Consider the following 18,652-nt stretch of genomic DNA (forward strand, 5'->3'; position numbering starts at 1 on the left):
GTGCTGCTGTCCTGAGAGATGGCAGTGTCAGGCAGGTCTCCTCCAGTTGTCACCATTCCATTGGGCCAGCCCCACATATGTGTCCCAACTCATCAGCAGGATCAATGGTCTAACGGTAGCTATAGGTCCTGAAAGCCCTGAGAGGCAGCAGCCTGCAGCCCAGTGGCCAGGGTCTTGAAGCTGGTACATGGGGACTCTCTATTCTCCCCTCTACCGCCACTAGAGCAGGAAGCCTGTGAACTGTCCAACAAAAACATTTATGTGGAGAGACTGGAGAAGCTGAGATTGCTGGTTTTGATAGAGGTGTTCAAAATCATGAATGGTTTTGATAGAGCAAATAAGGAGAAACTGTTTCCAGTGGCAGAAGGGTTGGTAACCAGAGGACACAGATTTAAGAAGATCGGCAAAAGAACCAGAGGCAACATGAGGAAACAGGGAGTTATTACGATTTGGAATTCACTGCCCGGAAGGGCGGTGGAAGCAGATTCAATAGTAACTTTCAAAACGGAATTGGATAAATACTTGGAGAAGAAAAAATACAGGGCTGTGGGGAAAGAGCAGGGGAATGGGAGTAATTGGATCGCTCTTTCAAAGAGCTGTAAGATTCTAATAATACAGGGAAATCGGAAAAGCAATCAAAAAAGCCCGATTAATGTGTAAAATGTTAAAATGAGAGGAAACCACAGAGGAAGTACTCTTGGAATTTCCCCTGTTCAGTTCCAAAATCATTTTCAATTCCTGGAAAGGGCGGTGGACGGCGTATTGCTTGATACCGACCTGCCTGTGACGGAACCTCTCTCACAGGCATCGGCCGGTTGGATCGCAGACTGCGCTGGGGGATCTGGTGAAATTCTCTCTCAACCCCGGAGTTATGGATTTCAGGCTCATTTCATCCGTTGAGTATATATACTTTTCAATGTTAACTTTCAGTATAACAGGTGGGCTAAAATACTTTTTAAATATAAGTAGATTGTATAAATTACTATATTCACGGTCGGGACAGTTAGATCTTTGGGACCTGATGGTTTATCTTGTGGAGTTTTTGCGGTTTCCTGTTCTATTTTAATTCAACATTGGGAAATATTAACTTGGGGTTGTCTGCGTTCTCTAATTAAGGGGTAGACAAGTGCACAGTCCCGCTCACCTCAGGGCGAGGGCTCATCTTGTGCAAAAGGCTACATTTGCGGCTCTGCAGCGCTTCCAGTTACGTCCCGATTATTTTTGCCTTGTAATCGATGAGCCAAACGTTTCCGTGTAAAACACTGAGAACAGTGGCCATTCCCTTGTACCCTTCACTGTGCTTTGTGGTAAGGACAGCCACCATCACACTGCCCATTGGAGCGGGGCAGGCAAATCCTCTGCAAGCAGCCCCCACGCCCATTCTCCTGCTCTGGACGGTGTGGACAACCGACGGGACATTCGCCTATTTTCAGCCAGTCGGGTCTGAAAAGCCCACCAGACACTATAAAAAACACAAGTTCCAAGTGGCGGTGACTGGCTATTGCTGCTGCCATCATTTTGATACCAGCAGTTCCGGCAGATTTGTGCAAAGTTACAATGAGTAACTGAAGATCCAAAGAGTTCCAGTGTCGATGTTCCCACACAAAGGGTAGCAGTTTCCCAGGCAGACCAGAGCTCTGGAATTCCTACATTCCTTCCTGTCCCTCCTCCTGTGTAATGGAGTCAAGTTACAGTCCAACAATTTTACTTGAAATTCACAAGCTTTCGGAGGCTTCCTCCTTCCTCAGGTGAATGTTGTGGAATGTGGAATGTTGTCTCCGAAAGCTTGTGAATTTAAAATAAAATTGTTGGACTATAACTTGGTGTTGTAAAATTGTTTACAATTGTCAACCCCAGTCCATCACCGGCATCTCCACATCGTGTGTAATGGAATTATTAGTGTCAGCTTTCAAACCTGACATCCTTCCTCCATTCTCCAGACTGTATGGATGAGCCTTCTTTGTAGCATTGCTTTTAAATGTTAGTGCTCCCCACGCAGGCCTCACTCAACAGAAGGGCAGATCAAACAAATGGGCACAAAGCCTGATTTGCAGCCCTTCCAATTTTCTGGTTCTTAATGGCTGAAATTTTGAGGATGGTGAACCTGACGTGTTGACCTCCATGCTCATTGTCCAGTTGCCCTCCTCTCAATCGAGGTACCGCACCAGAAGCATTAGCTTGTAACTTTTACCGCCCCCACCCCCGTCTCTTACATCTGAACTTTGTACAGCTCAAAACCTTGCAGAACAGTGAACTTGGTTAGGATAACTGATTCCAAAGTAAAGCCCTTTCTTCACCTCTGTTTCCCCCTCACTATTTATTCTCCCACCCACCATCCTTAAATAATTCAGCAATAATTCCCCAAATCTGAATGAAAGATATTGGGATAGTTGGTGTGGCTGCAGAAAATTTGGATGTGCTGAAAAATTCTTTTAGTGCTGGGAGTGTGAAAAATTTGTGCGTGTTCATTGATTTTAAGTAGGGATTTGCCTCCATGTGGGAATCTTTTGCCCACTCTCTGCTGATTGACGAAATTTGGATGTTCAGGGGCAGGAAATGGTCCAGGAGTGTCCCTGCCCATTTTCCCCTTCATTCAAATTTCTGCTGGAAGTGATGTTTAGTGCACAGAGTGTCGACTTACTGCCTGGCAGAAGTCTTTAGACCCTCCCCATCACCATCATTACCACCTCTGCTCCGTTCTGAATATCATTCCACCTGGGAATTCCATGGTACATGGCAAGTACAGAGGATGAAGAGGAACAGAAATAGAGGGAGACAAGGAGGATCCAACTGCACAAACAGTGTAAACACCAGGAAATTGTGTGGATATTTAAAGCATGTTGTCAGAGCCTGGTTTTAATTTAACTAACAGCAAATTGGCAGGTGCTTCAGGTGCCTGTACAAAATCTGACCAAAAGAATTGGATGGGGCATTAAATGTGCAGAAATATGGCTGATTAGTTAATTGGATAGCTCTTTCAAAGAGCTGGCAAAGGCACGATGGGCCGAATGGCCTCCTCTTATGATCCTATGATTCTCCACTCATTTTTTGATTGGTTCTGCCAGTTTGAGACTGTAGTAAACAAAATGAACAGGTTGGGTTATACCACCAAGTGAGCTGGGTTCAATTCCCAGAGGTTATGCTAAAGCTGTGGTGAGGCCATACTTGAAGTGCTGACTATTCTGCTGGTCATCACAAGATAAAAGTCTATCCACATCCTGAAGATGGTCCAGAGGAGACCAATGAAATTGATCCCTGATGAAAGAACTTTGAAGGACAACTAGATTATCTGGGGCTCTTCAGTCTCAAAAAGGAGATGTTTCTGTATAAAGGTATATAAGATATCTATTAGGATAGGAAAAGTTAACTGAGAACTGTACATGCAGATAATCCAGGCCAACAGGAGAATAGCATGGTATTGAAGCCTAAATTGAGGATAGGGATCAGGAAGTAATTACTTACACAGAGGGATGTCGTCAGCTGGAACAAGAAGGGTGGTTGAGAGCAGAACACTGCATTTGGCCTGGACACAGCACTAATTTCTGAAATAGCTAATTGGGGAGATAGTAAGGTAGTAATTCATAGGATCATAGAAAATTTACAGCACAGAAGGAGGCCATTCGGCCCATCGTGTCTGCGCCGGCTGAAAATGAGCCACCCAAGCACTTGGTCCATAGCCTTGTAGGTTATGGCACCTCAGGTGCATATCCAGGTACTTTGTAAATGTGATGAGGGTTTCTGCCTCTATTCTAGAAAGATAATAAAAAAATGGCTAAAGGACTCTCTTCGTCTGAACCTAACTTGTGATCTTGCAAACAATCACAATCTGCTGCTTTCCCTTCCATTTTGCAGTCATGGCTGGCTCATTATTTGGTCTTTCCAATGCTTGCATGTCCAACCCAAGGCTGAGCTGATATTTCTATCATTTACAGCTCTTAGAATCGTAGAATAGAATCATAGAAAGGTTACAGCACGGAAGGAGGCTATTTGGCCCATTGAGTCCGTGCTGGCTCTATGTAAGAGCAATCCAGCTAGTCCCATTCCCACGCTCTATCCTCGTAGCCCTGCAAAAATTTTATCCTTTCAAGTACTTATCCAGTTCCCTCAGCTGTGGAATTTGGAGACTCTTTAGAGGTGAACTTCAGTTCAACATGTGCAGACGCATCAATGACTGTGGAATATAAACCAGGGATACATCCTAACAGAAGGAACGGTAGTGACTGGATCACAGACAGTTTCCCGAGTGTCCAGAAATGGGATTTGGTAGTGCCATGCAGTATAATCTGTTCATCAGATAATAATATATGCTGACTTTCCTTAATCAATCCACACTTGTCCAAGTGACTGCTAATTCTGTCCCAAATTATTGTTTCTAAAAGTTTCCTCACCACTGAGGTTAAACCTTCTGGCCTGTAGTTGCTGGGTTTATCCTCACACCCTTTTTTGAACAAGGGTGTAACATTTGCAATTCTCCAGTCCTTTGGCACCACTCCTGTAGCTAAGAAGATTATGGCCAGTACCTCCGCAATTTCCACCCTTACTTCCCTCAGCAACCTAGGATGCATCCCATCCGGACCGGGTGACTTATCTACTTTAAATACAGCAAGCTTTCTAGTACCCTTAATTCCTTCCTCTTTATCAATTATCAGCCCATCCAGTATCTCAACTACATCTTCCTTTACTGAGACTCTGGCAGCATCTTCTTCCTTAGTAAAGACAGGTGCCCTCTGCCTCCATGAGTAGATCTTCTTTTTGGTCCCTGATTGGCCCCACCCCTCCTCTTACTACCCGTTTACTGTTTACATGCCTAAAGAAGACTTTTGGATTTCCCTTTTATGTTGGCCGCCAGTCTATTCTCATACTCTCTCTTTGCCCCTCTTATTTCACTTCCCCTCTGAACTTTCTATATTCAGCTTGGTTCTCACTTGTGTTATCAACCTGACATGTGTCATAGGCCCCTTTTTTCTGCTTCTTCTTACTCTCTATCTCTTTTGTCATCCAGGGAGCTCTGGCTTTAATTGCTCTACCTTTCTCCCTCGTGAGAATATACATAGACTCGACCTGAACCATCTCCTCCTTAAAGGCCGCCCATTGTTCAGTTAGTTTTGCCTGCCAATCTTTGATTCTAATTTACCCGGGCCAGATCTGTTCTTATCCCACTGAAATTGGCCCTCCTCCAATTGAGTATTTTCACTTTAGAGTGGTCCGTGTCCTTTTCCGTAGCTATTCTAAACCTTATGATACTATGATTGCTGCTCCCTAAATGTTACCCCGCTGATACTTGCTCCACTTGGCCCGCCTCATTCCCCAGAACCAAGTCCAGCAATGCCTCCCTCCTCGTTGGGCCGGAAACACTTTTTCTGGCATTTTAAAATCTATTAATGACTTATTAACTCCCTCTTTTTGAAAGCAGTTAGTGAATTTGAATTCTTGACCTCCTCCTAATGAAACCCCCTTTGTTTCGTGGGCATCCTGTTTCGATTTCCAGTAATCACAGTTTTTTCCACTGTTGATGTGCTCTGATTCAAAATGAAAGAGTGCAGTTACCTTGGGGATTTAATTTATGAGTTCATTTATTAAAAAAAGTACTTTTCCTGGATCTGTTGTGATTTGTTTCCCTGACAGCTAACGTGGCTGGATTTGAGGTTTGGATCAACACAAACCCCTCAGCTGTGGAATTTGGAGACCCTTTGGAGGTGAACTGCAGTACAACATGTGCACACCCATCCATGACTGTGGAATATAAACCAGGGATACATCCTAACAGAACGAACGGTCGTGACTGGATCACAGACAGATTCCCGAGTGTCCAGAAATGGGATTTGGTAGTGCCCTGTAGTATAATCTGTTTATCTGTTAATAAGCTGAAGGAGAAGAAAAAGGTGGTCACTGTATACAGTAAGTGAAAACTCTTCTAAGATATTTGATTACCATTACCACTCCATGGTGTAGCATTGAGCTGGCCTTAGATTCTTTTAAGTAAAGGTAGTAAAACCCTAGTGTCTGAACAGTATTTGAAGAAGCAGCATTTTTACTTTGTCCGTCACTTGTTCAACTTCCACATACAAATATGAGCAGCCTTCATTCATGGGGAGAAGTCACCTCGGGATGTTGTTGCTTTCACGGAATATCAGTCACTCTGTCTCTAGCTCTGCCTCATTTTGGTGGACGTTCCTCCATGGGGAACAACAGTGCTGTGTACTTGTATAATAAGGGAAGTTATGTCACTGAATTGCTCCTGGATGTGAATCAAGTATTGAATTGCAGGGGTGGGGGCATGGTACGAATATTCAGACACATTTATTTCAGTGAATTCTGATAACTGTGATTCTTCTTTAACAGATCGAGAGTTAAAGATTACTTCACCCCCTGAAGCGCTGAAGGTTAACAAAACCTATAGTCTGGAGTGTATTGGTCCGAGGGTCTATCCAAAGAATAAACTCATACTCACATGGCTGAGAGGGAGTGAGATTGTTCAGAGAGTTTCCACAGGAGAAAAAGGTTCCCCGGATGACGATAAAAGATTGTGGAATGTTTTCAATTTCACTGCAAGTGCGTCAGATGATGGACAGGAGTACACCTGCTTGGCAGAAGTGGACTTGGGCTCTAACACTACAAAACCAATAACAAACTCCTCTGTGACTCTGCAAACTTACTGTAGGTTCCACTCGAGCAATAATGGGTTGGTTTTCCTCTTTTAGAGAATGGGCCAAATACTCAGATTTGTAAAAATTAAAAACAAGATAGAGGATCCCTCTCCCATTTCTCTTTCTCTCTTATCCCTCTCCCTTTTCTCTCACTGCCTCTCTTGTTCCTCTCTCTTTTTATTCTCATCTCGTCTCCCTATCTTTCATGTTATTTCCTTTTTTGTTCTGTTTTTCTCTGTCCCTCAATTGTTTTTTTCTGTCCCGCTCCTGCTTCCATCTCTCTCCTCTTTTTTCTCTCTCTTTCTCCATTTTCTCCTATTTGTCTCTGTCTTCCTTTAACCCTCCCCTGTTCCTCTCTCTGTCCCTTCCTGTCTCTCTTGTTCACCTCGCTCTAACACGCTCCTGTTTTTCTCTCTCTCTATCTCTCTTGTCCCTCACTATTACTCTTTCAATTAGTTGGTATAATTGTATGATACAGACTACAGCAACAATTAAAGGGAAACTAAGAACTGAAGCAACTCATGCCAGTTATTTTTATATTAATTATTTTTACGAAGCATCTGCTGACAGTGGTGAAAACCACAGCAGGTAATTTTATGCCTCTTACCTGGAGTATTCATTCAAAGAGCCATTTATTACCGTGGACTGAAAATGCACTGTTACCTTGGGGAGTTACTCTCAACAGGCCCTACATTGAATGGATTCCATATCCCTGTATTTACTGTGATTTGTTTCCCTGGCAGCAAACGTGGCTGGATTTGAGGTTTGGATCAACATAATTCCCTCAGCTGTGGAATTTGGAGACCCTTTGGAGGTGAACTGCAGTACAACATGTGCACACCCATCAATGACTGTGGAATATAAACCAGGGATACATCCTAACAGAACGAACAGTCGTGACTGGATCACAGACAGATTCCCGAGTATCCAGAAATGGGATTTGGTAGTGCCATGCAGTATAATCTGTTTATCAGATAATAATAAGCTGAAGGAGGAGAAAAAGGTGGTCACCGTATACAGTAAGTGAAAACTCTTGTTCTAAGATATTTGATTACCTGGCATAAAATGAAGGTGGGGACAGGGTAAACTCTTCAAGGATGTCCAGAACATGTCTGATTTAGGGTAGCCTGGTGCTGGTGAGATTCTGAACTGTGCTCCAGAGTGGTAGGAAGTGGGTTTACACTCAGACACAGTTTGATCCTGATCTTAGTTGGGTTAATAGACAGTCATCAAATGAAGGGGAGGCAAGTAAAGCAGGTCTAAGACTTTACAGGAGGAAGTTCATATCCTACCACTCCATGGTGCAGCATCGAGCCGGCCTTAGCATCTTTTAATAAAGGTAGTAAAACCCTAGTGTCTGAACAGTGTTTGAAGAAGCTGCCTTCATCTCATGGGGAGAAGTCACCTCAGGATGTTGTTGCTTTCACAGGATATCAGTCACTCTGTCCCCAGCTCTGCCTCAATTTGGGTGGATGTTCATGCTTTTTCCTCCATGGGGAACAACAGTGCTGTGTACTTGTATAATAAGGGAAGTTATGTCACTGAATTGTTTCTGGATGTGAATCATGTATTGAATTGCAGGTGGGGGGGCATGTACGAATATTCAGACACATTTATTTCAGTGAATTGTGTTAACTGTGATTTAACAGATCGAGAGTTAAAGATTACTTCACCCCCTGAAGTGCTGAAGGTTAACAAAACCTATAGTCTGGAGTGTATTGGTCCGAGGGTCTATCCAAAGAATAAACTCATACTCACATGGCTGAGAGGGAGTGAAATTGTTCAGAGAGTTTCCACAGGAGAAAAAGGTTTCCCGGATGAAGATAAAAGATTGTGGAATGTCTTCAATTTAACTGCAAGTGGGTCAGATGATGGACAGGAGTACACCTGCTTGGCAGAAGTGGACTTGGGCTCCAACACTACAAAACCAATAACAAACTCCTCTGTGACTCTACAAACTTACTGTAAGTTCCACTTGAGCAATAATGGGTTGATTTTCCTCTTTTAGAGAATGGGCTAAATACTCAGATTTGTAAAAAATAAAAACAAGATAGAGGTAGTCTGCCATTTTGATCTGGTGTGGGATCTGGATAGGCTGGGGGATTGAGCCACAAAGTGGAAGATATCATTTAATGTAGAAAAATTCAAAGGCGTGAACATGAGCGAGGGAAAGAAACAGTGGGTGTACAAGTTAAATGGGAACAGTCTATTGGAAACAATACACTGGAGGAATCGGGGTGAGTGGTTGGGGGAGAGGGGGTTAGTGGCAAACTCTGATAAACCATCAGCACAATTTGCGGGGCTGGAAAGGCCAATGTGATCTCAGGATGGGGAGCTGGAGGGACAGAGCACCAGTCCCAGCAAGTGCAGGGCAGCTTGTACAAAGCGCTGGCTCACTCCACCTTGAGTATTGTGTACAGTACTGAACACTGGACCACAGGGGGACATCCTGTCCTGGAGGGAGCACACAGAAGGACAACTCAGGTAATAAAAGGGATTGGGTACCTGAACTATGGGCACTGGGCATATTCTTTTAAATAGTTCTGGTGTGCACCCTGGACGCCTACGGACCCAATATGGTGGGCAGCGCACTTACACTTCATAATGAGTGCGCCATATTGGATGCTTAGGCACCCATTTTGACCCAGAAAATGGGAGCGGCACCACTGAATTTCTGGGCCTTGGTTTCTGGAGTGTGTCCCACGTTTACACGGCTGGGATTGGGAACTCGCTGACAATGAGGTTGAACTTGTGTCCCACCACTGCTGTGCTGGTGCTCCAAACACCTTCTTACTTTAATATTATTTAACATTTCTTTTCCAGGTAAACCACAGGACACAACCATATCAATAAATAACAAAACCGCGTCAGGGTCTCCAGTACACGTCAATAAAGGAGATGAAAAGCAGCATTCAGAAATTTGCTTTATATTTGTTGCAGAGTTCAGGGAGATTTACTCTGCATCTGTCCTGTGCTATATTTGACCTGGGAGTGCTTGATGGTGTTTTAAAATAGAAGCATGTTTTATTCTGAGCACTGACATCTGGAGAGCACCAGAAAGAAAGATTTGAAGAATACTTGAGTTTTGTGATGTTCAAATTCATGTTTCAATATTTTATTCCAATAAACTTTATAGATCCTCCAACAGAAGCACAGGTCCGTAAAACAGCTGACGACTGGATCGAAGGGAAGTCACAGACCTTATCATGTAATGCAGCAGGGAACCCAGCTCCCCAAGTGTCCTGGATCAAAGATGAACAAATATACTTCAGAGAGAAACTCCACATCCCATCAGTCCAACTGAGGGATGGTGGTCAGTACATGTGTAGGGTCACCAATGAGTATGGGTCCAAAAACTCCTCTCTGAATGCAGTCATTATGGGCTCGTTATTGCCAGGGCTGCGGGTTCGCGGCGGGGGGGCTATTGGGCGTGTGGGTAACGCGCCCGGTGAAATCAGTCTGCCCCACGCGCGATCGCAGCCTAATTGGATCCACTTACCTTGTCTTCCGGGTTCCCCACTGCTGAGCTGCGCGGCGGGCGGGCTGCACATGCGCAGTAAGGTCTGTCAGCAGAGGAGCCCTATTTAAAGGGGCAGTCCTCCACTGACAGATGCTGCAACAAATAGGAAAAATTACAGCATGGAGCAGCCCAGGGGGAAGGCTGCTCCCAGTTTAATGATGCCTCACTCCAGGTATCATTAGATGGGGTGAGGAGGAGGGGGAGGACAGAGATCATCCCCTCCCGGCGGGCGGGAGGAAGCGGCCTGCCTCTGCCACCAGGAAGGCCTGGCTCGAGGTGGCAGAGGAGGTCACCTGCACCACCAACATATCACGCACCTGCATACAGTGCAGGAGGCGCTGCAATGACCTAAGTAGGTCAGCCGAAGTGAGTACACTTACTCATTCCCCTACACTCCGTCTGCCACATCACCGCCCCCACCCCACATCTCCTTCTGCACTGCCAACACTACTCTGTCACATCACCCCTCACACCCACTCAAACCTCATCCTCATCTTACCTGCACCTACTCACCTCGCCAGTACTCATCCCGCCACTACCACGCAACCCAATCCTCATACAATCTCATGGCTCTATCTCATACTCACCCTCTCGTGCATCTCCCTCACGGTCAGCCTCACTCAACCAGCCACTACCTGTGCTGCAGCCACAGGGCATGCATCACATATGTGCAGTAGGCAGCGTAAGGCAAACGTGTCGTGAGCACGATGGGGATGCACAAGGGTGTTTGAGGGTTTGTCATGGTTTTTACTTCTATTGATTTCTGACCAACTCACATTACATATTATATTGGCACCACTACTGCCATGTCTTCGCGAATCTTGTCTGGTTTGTGCAATAATGCCCTTTCCTGAGGATCACAATGAAGACCCACAACTGATGCCACCCATTGTGTCACTGCAGAGTGGGTGTAGATGTATTTTCAGGGCTCTTTTGTGCAGACGACTGAGAGACGTTGGCGATGTCCCCAGTGGCACACTGGAAGGATGCGGAGGAGAAGTTGTTGAGGGCAGTGGTAACTTTGACAGCGACAGGTAAGAAGATGGTGCTCGGGCCAGCCGGGAGCAGCTCGGCATGAAGGAGGCTGCAGATGTCCACGACTACATGTCGAGTGACTCTGAGCCTCCGTGTGCACTGCTGCTCAGAGAGGTCCAGGATGCTGAGCCTCGGTCTGTGGACCCTGTGGCGAGGGTAGTGCCCTCTGCGACGCATCTCTCTCTGCGGTTGCCCTCCCTCCTGCTGTGCAGGTGGATGTGTCACAGCACTGTGTTGTGGAGCTCCATGTGTCAGAGGTGGATGGCGTGGCCGGCGAGGCTGGTGATGCTGTTCGCCCTCCGAGGAGGTCATGACTGCAGCTACGGCGGCCCCCATCCGGAAAATGTACATCTGAGGGGGTCCGCAAGGTAGGTACATGTCTCTGGACCCCGGGGTAAGTGTGCAAGTTGGTGAATTTGATTGTCAGGAGGAGGGTGGTGGAGGCCAAACTTTGTCCCAAGTGACAGAGTGGCCTCCTGCAATGGGTGAGGGTCTCCCCCCCCAACACCTGTCAAATAGACCTTTGCAGCTGCCACAGGCTGATAGCTGCAACACGTCCATTTCAACTGGGAGTGTTTCCCCCAGTACGGGAAACAGTCCCAGTTGTTTCTAAAATCCCACCCCTCCTGACATATTCCCTTAATCAGGTCTGTTAATGACCTGAAATACCTAGATAAATATTGTTAAGTGGAACCCCGCTGGCTTTAATTTCCTGCGGGAGTCCCACATGCGGGGGGCTGCGCGCGCACGTCGGCGCGTCTGTGGGGAACCCGGAAGTGGGCGGGTTGGAGCCGGGCTCCCGACCTGCTCCGGGATTCCCCGATTTTCGGAGCCCCCCCGCCAGGAACGCCCCCAATAGCGGGTGCTAAAATGGAGCCCTATGTGTGAGTAACCATTACAGGAAGTTTACTTTTTGAACAAATTCCTTTATTCTGAGGGGTGTGAACAGTGTGCCTGTGTGATATCCTTAAGAAATCAGATCCAGTGAGTGACTGTTGAGTTTATATTTACACAAAGACACTGCATTTCATCCAGGCTACATAAAATGACAGGCGACTGGGAGCAAATTCCGGGGAGTAACACTCTCTGAGCTTCAATCCAACTGTTGGGAAGACAGCTGTTCTGAACTGACTGTTGGAAGATGGATGAGAGCGCAATATGTGGCTAAGTTTGGGCATCCAGCTAATCAAAGCTCTGCTGTGGTTCTGTGTTTCAGTGGTCCCGTGGGTGTGCCTGCCTATTTGCATTGTTTTTTTCTCTTTTCCAGATAAACCACAAAACACAAGCATATCAGTAAACAACAAAACCGTGTCAGGGTCTCCAATACACGTCAGTAAAGGAGATGAGGTTACTATAACCTGCAACTCCAATGGAAACCCCCCGGCTACATTTCAGTGGGAAGCCCCCAGTAAGGGCAGCAACGTTGAGACCGGCCCTCCTGGAGTCCTCCGTATTTCTCGTGCAACGTCAGAACATCATGGAATTTATAAATGTAGAGCTACCAATAAATACGGAACTGACGAGAAGGAAGTGGACATCAGGGTCAAAGGTCAGTTTTTAATCTTGGTCACAACTCATTTAAAAGAATAAATAATTAACCCTTTGAGGACTGAAGCAACATTTCTATTATTTCAAAATAAATCCTGAGTATCATGTTGGTTCAGTTAATTCTGTGATTTATTTATTTTGTCCCCATGTTTTGTTCTCTGCTCCCTTCTTTAAGACTCCTTTTCCATTCCACACTTGCTGGCGATGGGACAGGCAGACAATCTCCTGCCTGCCCTCTAACAATGCTGCTTTGTAGCTAGCCTTTGGGACATTTGTCCGAGTGGCCCAGAGTGACACTCCCTTCCAATTGTTTCTCTTTGTGTGGGGAAGCACCTTACTGCTGCTCTGTGTTTGCCCAGACTGCCCGGGCAATAACTCCGCAGGAGGGAGTTGCAGCTGTGAATCCACACGCTGCCAGTCCATGGCGCAGGGCGTTGGCAGGTCAGTGAGCTGCATCACACAGCTGGGCTTCAATTCCAATAGTGAGAGGGGCAACTTCAGTGAAAAACTAAAACAGAAGATGCTGCAAACCCAGCAGGTCAGTCAGAATCTGTGGTGAGGACGGATGGTACATGTTTTGGGCTGAGAAATGAAAGGTGAACAAGGAGTTTAACAGAATTAGAAGCAAAGTGGAGGGACAAACAAACTGAGAGGAAGTATTGGTGAAATGACCTGGAACCTGCTTAAAAGAAAAGTAGGAAATTGTTAGGTGAGGGATGACCTTTATATCGGAGAATGGAAAGAAGCTTTAAATGAATTAAAGGTATTGGAATGATAGAGTGTGTGAGTGGGTAAAATGGGAAAATGGGAATAATTGAAAACATGGAACACCTGCAGATCAGGGCTGAGATTGAAACAGAAAATACTGGCCATATACATGGATTTTGGAAATGATCAGGCATTTTATAATCAATATATTGCTGTGGGACTGTCAATAAGTCGTGTAATTGTTTTTGTGAATGTTTTCATAGGTGAAACATGGACACTGTATCTGGTGATCGCAGGAATCATATTAACATTGATCATATTGACAATAGCAGCCTTTGTCTGGTGCAGCAAATCCAGTGCCCATAAAAAAGGAATATATAAACTACGAAATGCAAAACCCAACAACAATCCACAGGTCCCCTATGCAATTGAAAATGATGAAGCTCTCCCTTTAAGTAAACTCATTCCATAACCTGGTGGAATAGCAACAATTACAAACAGGTTTAACCAGTAAACATGATATTTCATGTGCTGATATGGGGGAGAAATCCCAACAATCCTGTTGTTAATATTATTATTGAGGGAAGCCGCTGATTACAGTGGCTGAATGGCCTACTCTTGCTCCTGTTTTCTATGTTCTATGTTACAGTGTTAAAGATTACTCACAACAAGAAACATACTAACTGTAAGGACAGCTCATTGCTGAGGATAGTCTGTATTTTTGGGCGGTTTTGGAATCACTGTGTTTAAAAGTTTATTTTGATTTCCACAAACACTGGATAGTGACCTGAACACTGGTATCTAGATGGGTTCAGCACTGATAACAGAACTCTCCAAAAATAACTTTCTTTCCAATGAAATGAAATGAAGACTAGATGGAAGACTTGTTTACACTGTACAGTAATCTGTTTCTGTTGTGACTGTTTACTTTAATGGCAGAAATATTATTTTTATAAAGTATATTTTACAAACGGATGTGTTTTTGAGCCATCGATGCTTCTGTTTTCTGAACATCTACTGTGTATACTATGACAGTTCATTAATGTAACATCCATAGTATGAAGAACTGCAGAAGTATGTGCTACTTCTTGTTTATGTATGAAGGTGTATTTCTGCAATTTTGCTACTCTTTGTACAGATAAACAAGGATTGTAGCTAATGATATAACAACTGTTTATGACAAAAAGTGCAGTTTATAGCCTTTGTGACAAAAAGTGCGGTTTATAATCTATGAGGTGCAACACTCATGATCCATAACAATTTGTTTTTGTTGTTGTTTAAAGTCTTAGAGATTTTGCTAATGCACTGAGTTTTGTAAATTCTAATGGCAACATTGAAAAAGGCATCTTTTAAACCTGAGTTATTACTTTAATAAATAATGTTAATACTGAATGTTTCATACCTAAACTGAACATTTTTAATCTAAATAATGTGTATATTCTTCTTTACTTTCTAACGATATCTCTCATGAATAGCCAATAACAATGTGTACAATACAAGTAAACTCCACTGGAATTACTCTGAAATAGATTCAAATTAGGCTGACCGCCTCATGAAACAAACTGAATGGACAAGGTGTGACTCTGCACAATGTCTGTTTTGACAGAATGTGCCATTGAGCAGTATCTTTATAAAGGAACTTTTTGCTGAAAGAGTTACCAGCCAGGATAGTCTGACAGCACAGAGCAAACTCTGATACATCCGTCATAGTTGTGAAGAATGCTTACAACTCTAGAATGAGCCGTTCACTGGAGAGCGGAGTGCAGCAGCTTTGATAACACATCATGTTAAGGAAATAAGAAATGTGATATTTCAAAATGTTTTGAGTTTAAATTCGGGGAGGCAGTGGGGTGACCGGATGGGGAGATAGTGGTGCCTCGGTGGAGGTAGCAATGGGCGGAGGGAGAGGTAGCGCTGGTCTGCGAGGAGGTGGTGGTGGTAGCGGTGGCAATCGGAGGGGGATCGATGTCCGGCACCGGACCATGTTCTTTGAATGTGGGGTAGGGAGCAGCACTTCTGCTCCTCCCGGATCCACGTTCAGGTAAGTATATTTTAAACACTTACCTTGTTGGTTGCTTTAAGGATTGCCAGTTAGGCCTGGTTTTCCTGAGTGCAGCCTCGGCACATGCCAATCGTGCAGTGGGGGCCTTAAAGAGGCACTAGGCCCCTTATTTGCATATGCACAGGGGTTAATGCCTGTTTCAGGGGTGGGCACTGCACGACGATTTTCAGGCCTTTAGCAACCAGGTGGGCGGCACATTTCCAGCTTGTAATTTGTGCCGCTTCCTCTCCACCATATCGGAAGATTAGGAGGCCGCTTTAGTGCCTGAAAAACGGGCTTTTCTAAAGAGCCCCAGTTGTGTCTAACTAGGAATTGGTGTAAAAACCAAAGAAAGAGATTTATAGTCAAAGGGATCACGGAATTCCAGTCTGCTGAAATGGTCTTGGCACTAAACCGCCTCAGGATAAGATACTTAGCCAGTTTTGGAAATGACTCTGTCTGCATCACCATTATTGTCATGGTGATAACATTTGAAAATGCATGGTCAATTATACCTATTTCTTGTCTGAAGTCAAAGGCCAGTGTGACAATAAGGCTTTGCCAAAGCAATCAAATTAATCAGTTTAATTTCTCTTACCATTAACTCTTCAAAAGCTTTTAACTCAACCATGAGTCCTCGATATGTACCCCCAGCTTTGAGGCTTAAGTCCATCAGAGGCCTGAAAAAAATAAGTGACTGTAATTATGGTTCTGTGTAAAGTTATAAAACAGGATTCCAACAACAATGAAAACAACAAAAGAAACGTGCATTTACATAGCACCTTTAACATAGAAAAACATTTCAGGCATTTCACGGAAGCATAATTAGATAAAAATGAATGCCGAGCCAAAGAAGGAAATATTAGGAGGGGTAACTAAAAGCTTGGTCAAAGAGGAAGGTTTAAGGAGGCTCTTAAAGAAGGAGAGGGAGATGGAGATGCAGAAAGGTTTAGGGAAGGAATTCCAGAACATAGGGCTTAGACAGCTGAAGGCATAGTGGCCAATGGTGGGGTCAAGGGAGCGGAGGATGCACAAAAGGCCAAAGTTGAAGGAGCGCAGAGTTCTCAGACAGTTGTAGGGCTGGAGGAGGTTACAGAGATAGAGAGGAGCGAGGCCATGAAGGGATTTAAACATGAGGATGAGAATTTTTAAATCAAGGTTTAAATTGCTGAACCAGGAGCCAATTTAGGTCAGAGAGCACAGGGGTGATGGGTGAGCAGGACTTGCGGTTTAGGATACAGACAGCAGAGTTTTGGTGAAGCTGAAGCTTACAGAGGGTGGAGGATGGGAGGCTGGCCAAGAGAGTATTCGAATAGTCAAGTCTGGAGGTGACAAAAGCATAGATGAGGGTTTCAGCAGCAGATGGGCTGAGGCAGGGCGAAGACAGGCGATCTTAGGGAGGTGGAAATAGGCGGTGTTTATGATGGAGAGGATATGGGGTTGGAAGCTCAGCTTAAGTTAAAATAGGACGCTGAGATTGCGAACAGTCTGGTTCAACCTGAGACATTGGCCATGGTGGAGGATGGAATTGGTGGCAAGGATTTGTGATGGGGCCTGAAGACGATGACTTCTGGTCTTCCTAATGTTTACCTAGCAAAATGGGGCTTATCTAGGACTGGAAGTCGGACAAGCAGTCTGATAACACGGGCAGTGGAGGTGCTGAGAGATGAAGAGGTAGAGCTGGGTGTCATCAGCGTATATATGGAACCTGACCCCATGTCTGTATGATGTTGCCAAAAGGCAGCAAGTAGATGAAGAAGAGGAGGGGCCAAGGATATATCATTTTGGGACTCGAGGTAACGTTGTAGGGGTGGGAAGAGAAACCATTGTTGGAGATGCTCTGGCTATGATTGGAACCAAGTAAGGATGGAACCAAGTGAGAACAGTCCCGCTGAGCTGGAGAATGGAGAAGAGGAGTTAGAGGAGGACGGTGTGATCGACCATGTTGAAGGTTACAGAGGACAAGAAGGACGAGGAGAGATAATCTATCATAAGGTGTTATGGGTTAGAGGACTAACATTGGTGCAGGCTAATATTAATAATGTAATGATCTTATTCATCTCTACATGCAAATAAATACTCTAATGTCCAACAATGGAAAAACAAGCTGCAAACACTGCCTCTTTTGGGAGATTTGCAACATGCAGCCCCATTATATTTGAGGTTTTATCCTCAGCCACAGCATAGCTCCTTTTGTCCAGTTTTCAGGAACAGTCTTATCCCAATACATAGGAAAAAACTGTCTCACTGAGCTGAAGATTTTTTGGACCTCTGCCCCCTTCCACCCACTGTCAGTTCAATTCAAGAGCAGGTATGACTTTGCTCCTGGACATACCTTTCTGTGTCATTATTATTATGGAGAAGGGAAAGCAACACAGGTTGCATGGAAGGAGAATCAGACAGCCAATAATCAACACCTGGGTGAATAACTCAGCACCAAATGCACACTCCCTTTCCTGTATGACTGTAGCCTCCATGAATAACAAAGCACAAGATTAGTACTCATTCTATTTTAATACAATATTGGCCAAGGGCAAACAACCAGTCACCCTACTCTTTTGTCTCACTTGGTGCCTGCACTTGCTTTTCTATCTCATATTCTAGTGCTTAGTCCAAATGCCACCAGAGGGCCAGGATCACAGAGGGTGGTTGGCTCCTCATTCTGTTCAGAAGGGTCAATGACCCTCGACCGATGGAAGCTTGCTGCTGGCATGGATCCGCAGTCTGTATCTCTGGAGGGTGCTCCTGGGCAGCCTGGTCTCCCCTCCCATGGTCTACTGACATGGTAGCGAGCAGTTGAAAGACTGAGCTACTTCAGTGGAATGCATGTAGGATTTGGCCCGCCACATAATGAGCGTCATACAGGGTTACGCTGTGATAGGCGTAAGCATCAAACCATCATTTGATTTGAAGCATTTGGTACATCTGCCACTGCTTGTTTGAGTTTTTGCCCCAGTATGTTCTCTTTTCAGATTGTCTTTAAAATTCCTAAATTGAACCAAAGACAAATAGAGTATTGATTATGCGTCACCAATGTACATTCATGCAAAAGAGGATCACAACTGAGAAAACTTACACACGTCCAACAGCCAGGTGCTCTGGGAAGAAAGAAATACAGAAAAAAGGGAAGAGAAAAAGAAAATACAGGGACTA

At 44.7% G+C, this 18,652-nt stretch overlaps 1 protein-coding gene across 2 annotated transcripts; it reads left to right on the plus strand.

Annotated features, from left to right (window-relative positions):
- The first annotated feature begins 567 nt into the window (after positions 1-567).
- Positions 568-14,850, plus strand: LOC137304362 (intercellular adhesion molecule 1-like). Of its 2 annotated transcripts, none has more exons than XR_010958564.1 (7): positions 568-938; positions 5,626-5,898; positions 6,343-6,657; positions 7,391-7,666; positions 8,297-8,611; positions 9,471-9,960; positions 12,470-12,556. XR_010958564.1 is itself a non-coding variant. In XM_067972924.1 (7 exons), the coding sequence occupies exons 1-7, from the start codon at positions 872-874 to the stop codon at positions 13,928-13,930; spliced, it is 1,737 nt and encodes a 578-aa protein (XP_067829025.1). In that variant the 5' UTR covers positions 648-871; the 3' UTR covers positions 13,931-14,850. The 2 variants fall into 2 exon arrangements, 1 of the variants encoding a protein (XP_067829025.1); XM_067972924.1 differs by lacking the exon at positions 9,471-9,960 and adding an exon at positions 13,722-14,850 and having other exon boundaries at positions 648-938; positions 12,470-12,751.
- The last annotated feature ends 3,802 nt before the right edge of the window (positions 14,851-18,652 follow it).

Source organism: Heptranchias perlo, chromosome 37 (genome assembly GCF_035084215.1).
Source record: "Heptranchias perlo isolate sHepPer1 chromosome 37, sHepPer1.hap1, whole genome shotgun sequence".
NCBI classification, from domain to species: Eukaryota; Metazoa; Chordata; class Chondrichthyes; order Hexanchiformes; family Hexanchidae; genus Heptranchias; species Heptranchias perlo.

Coding starts and splice junctions, on each gene's coding strand:
- LOC137304362 (XM_067972924.1), top strand. CDS start 872: ATGGATTTCAGGCTCATTTCATCCGTTGAGTATATATACTTTTCAATG. Junction 5,899..6,342: donor AAAGGTGGTCACTGTATACA/GTAAGTGAAAAC, acceptor CTTCTTTAACAG/ATCGAGAGTTAAAGATTACT. Junction 12,752..13,721: donor AGTGGACATCAGGGTCAAAG/GTCAGTTTTTAA, acceptor ATGTTTTCATAG/GTGAAACATGGACACTGTAT.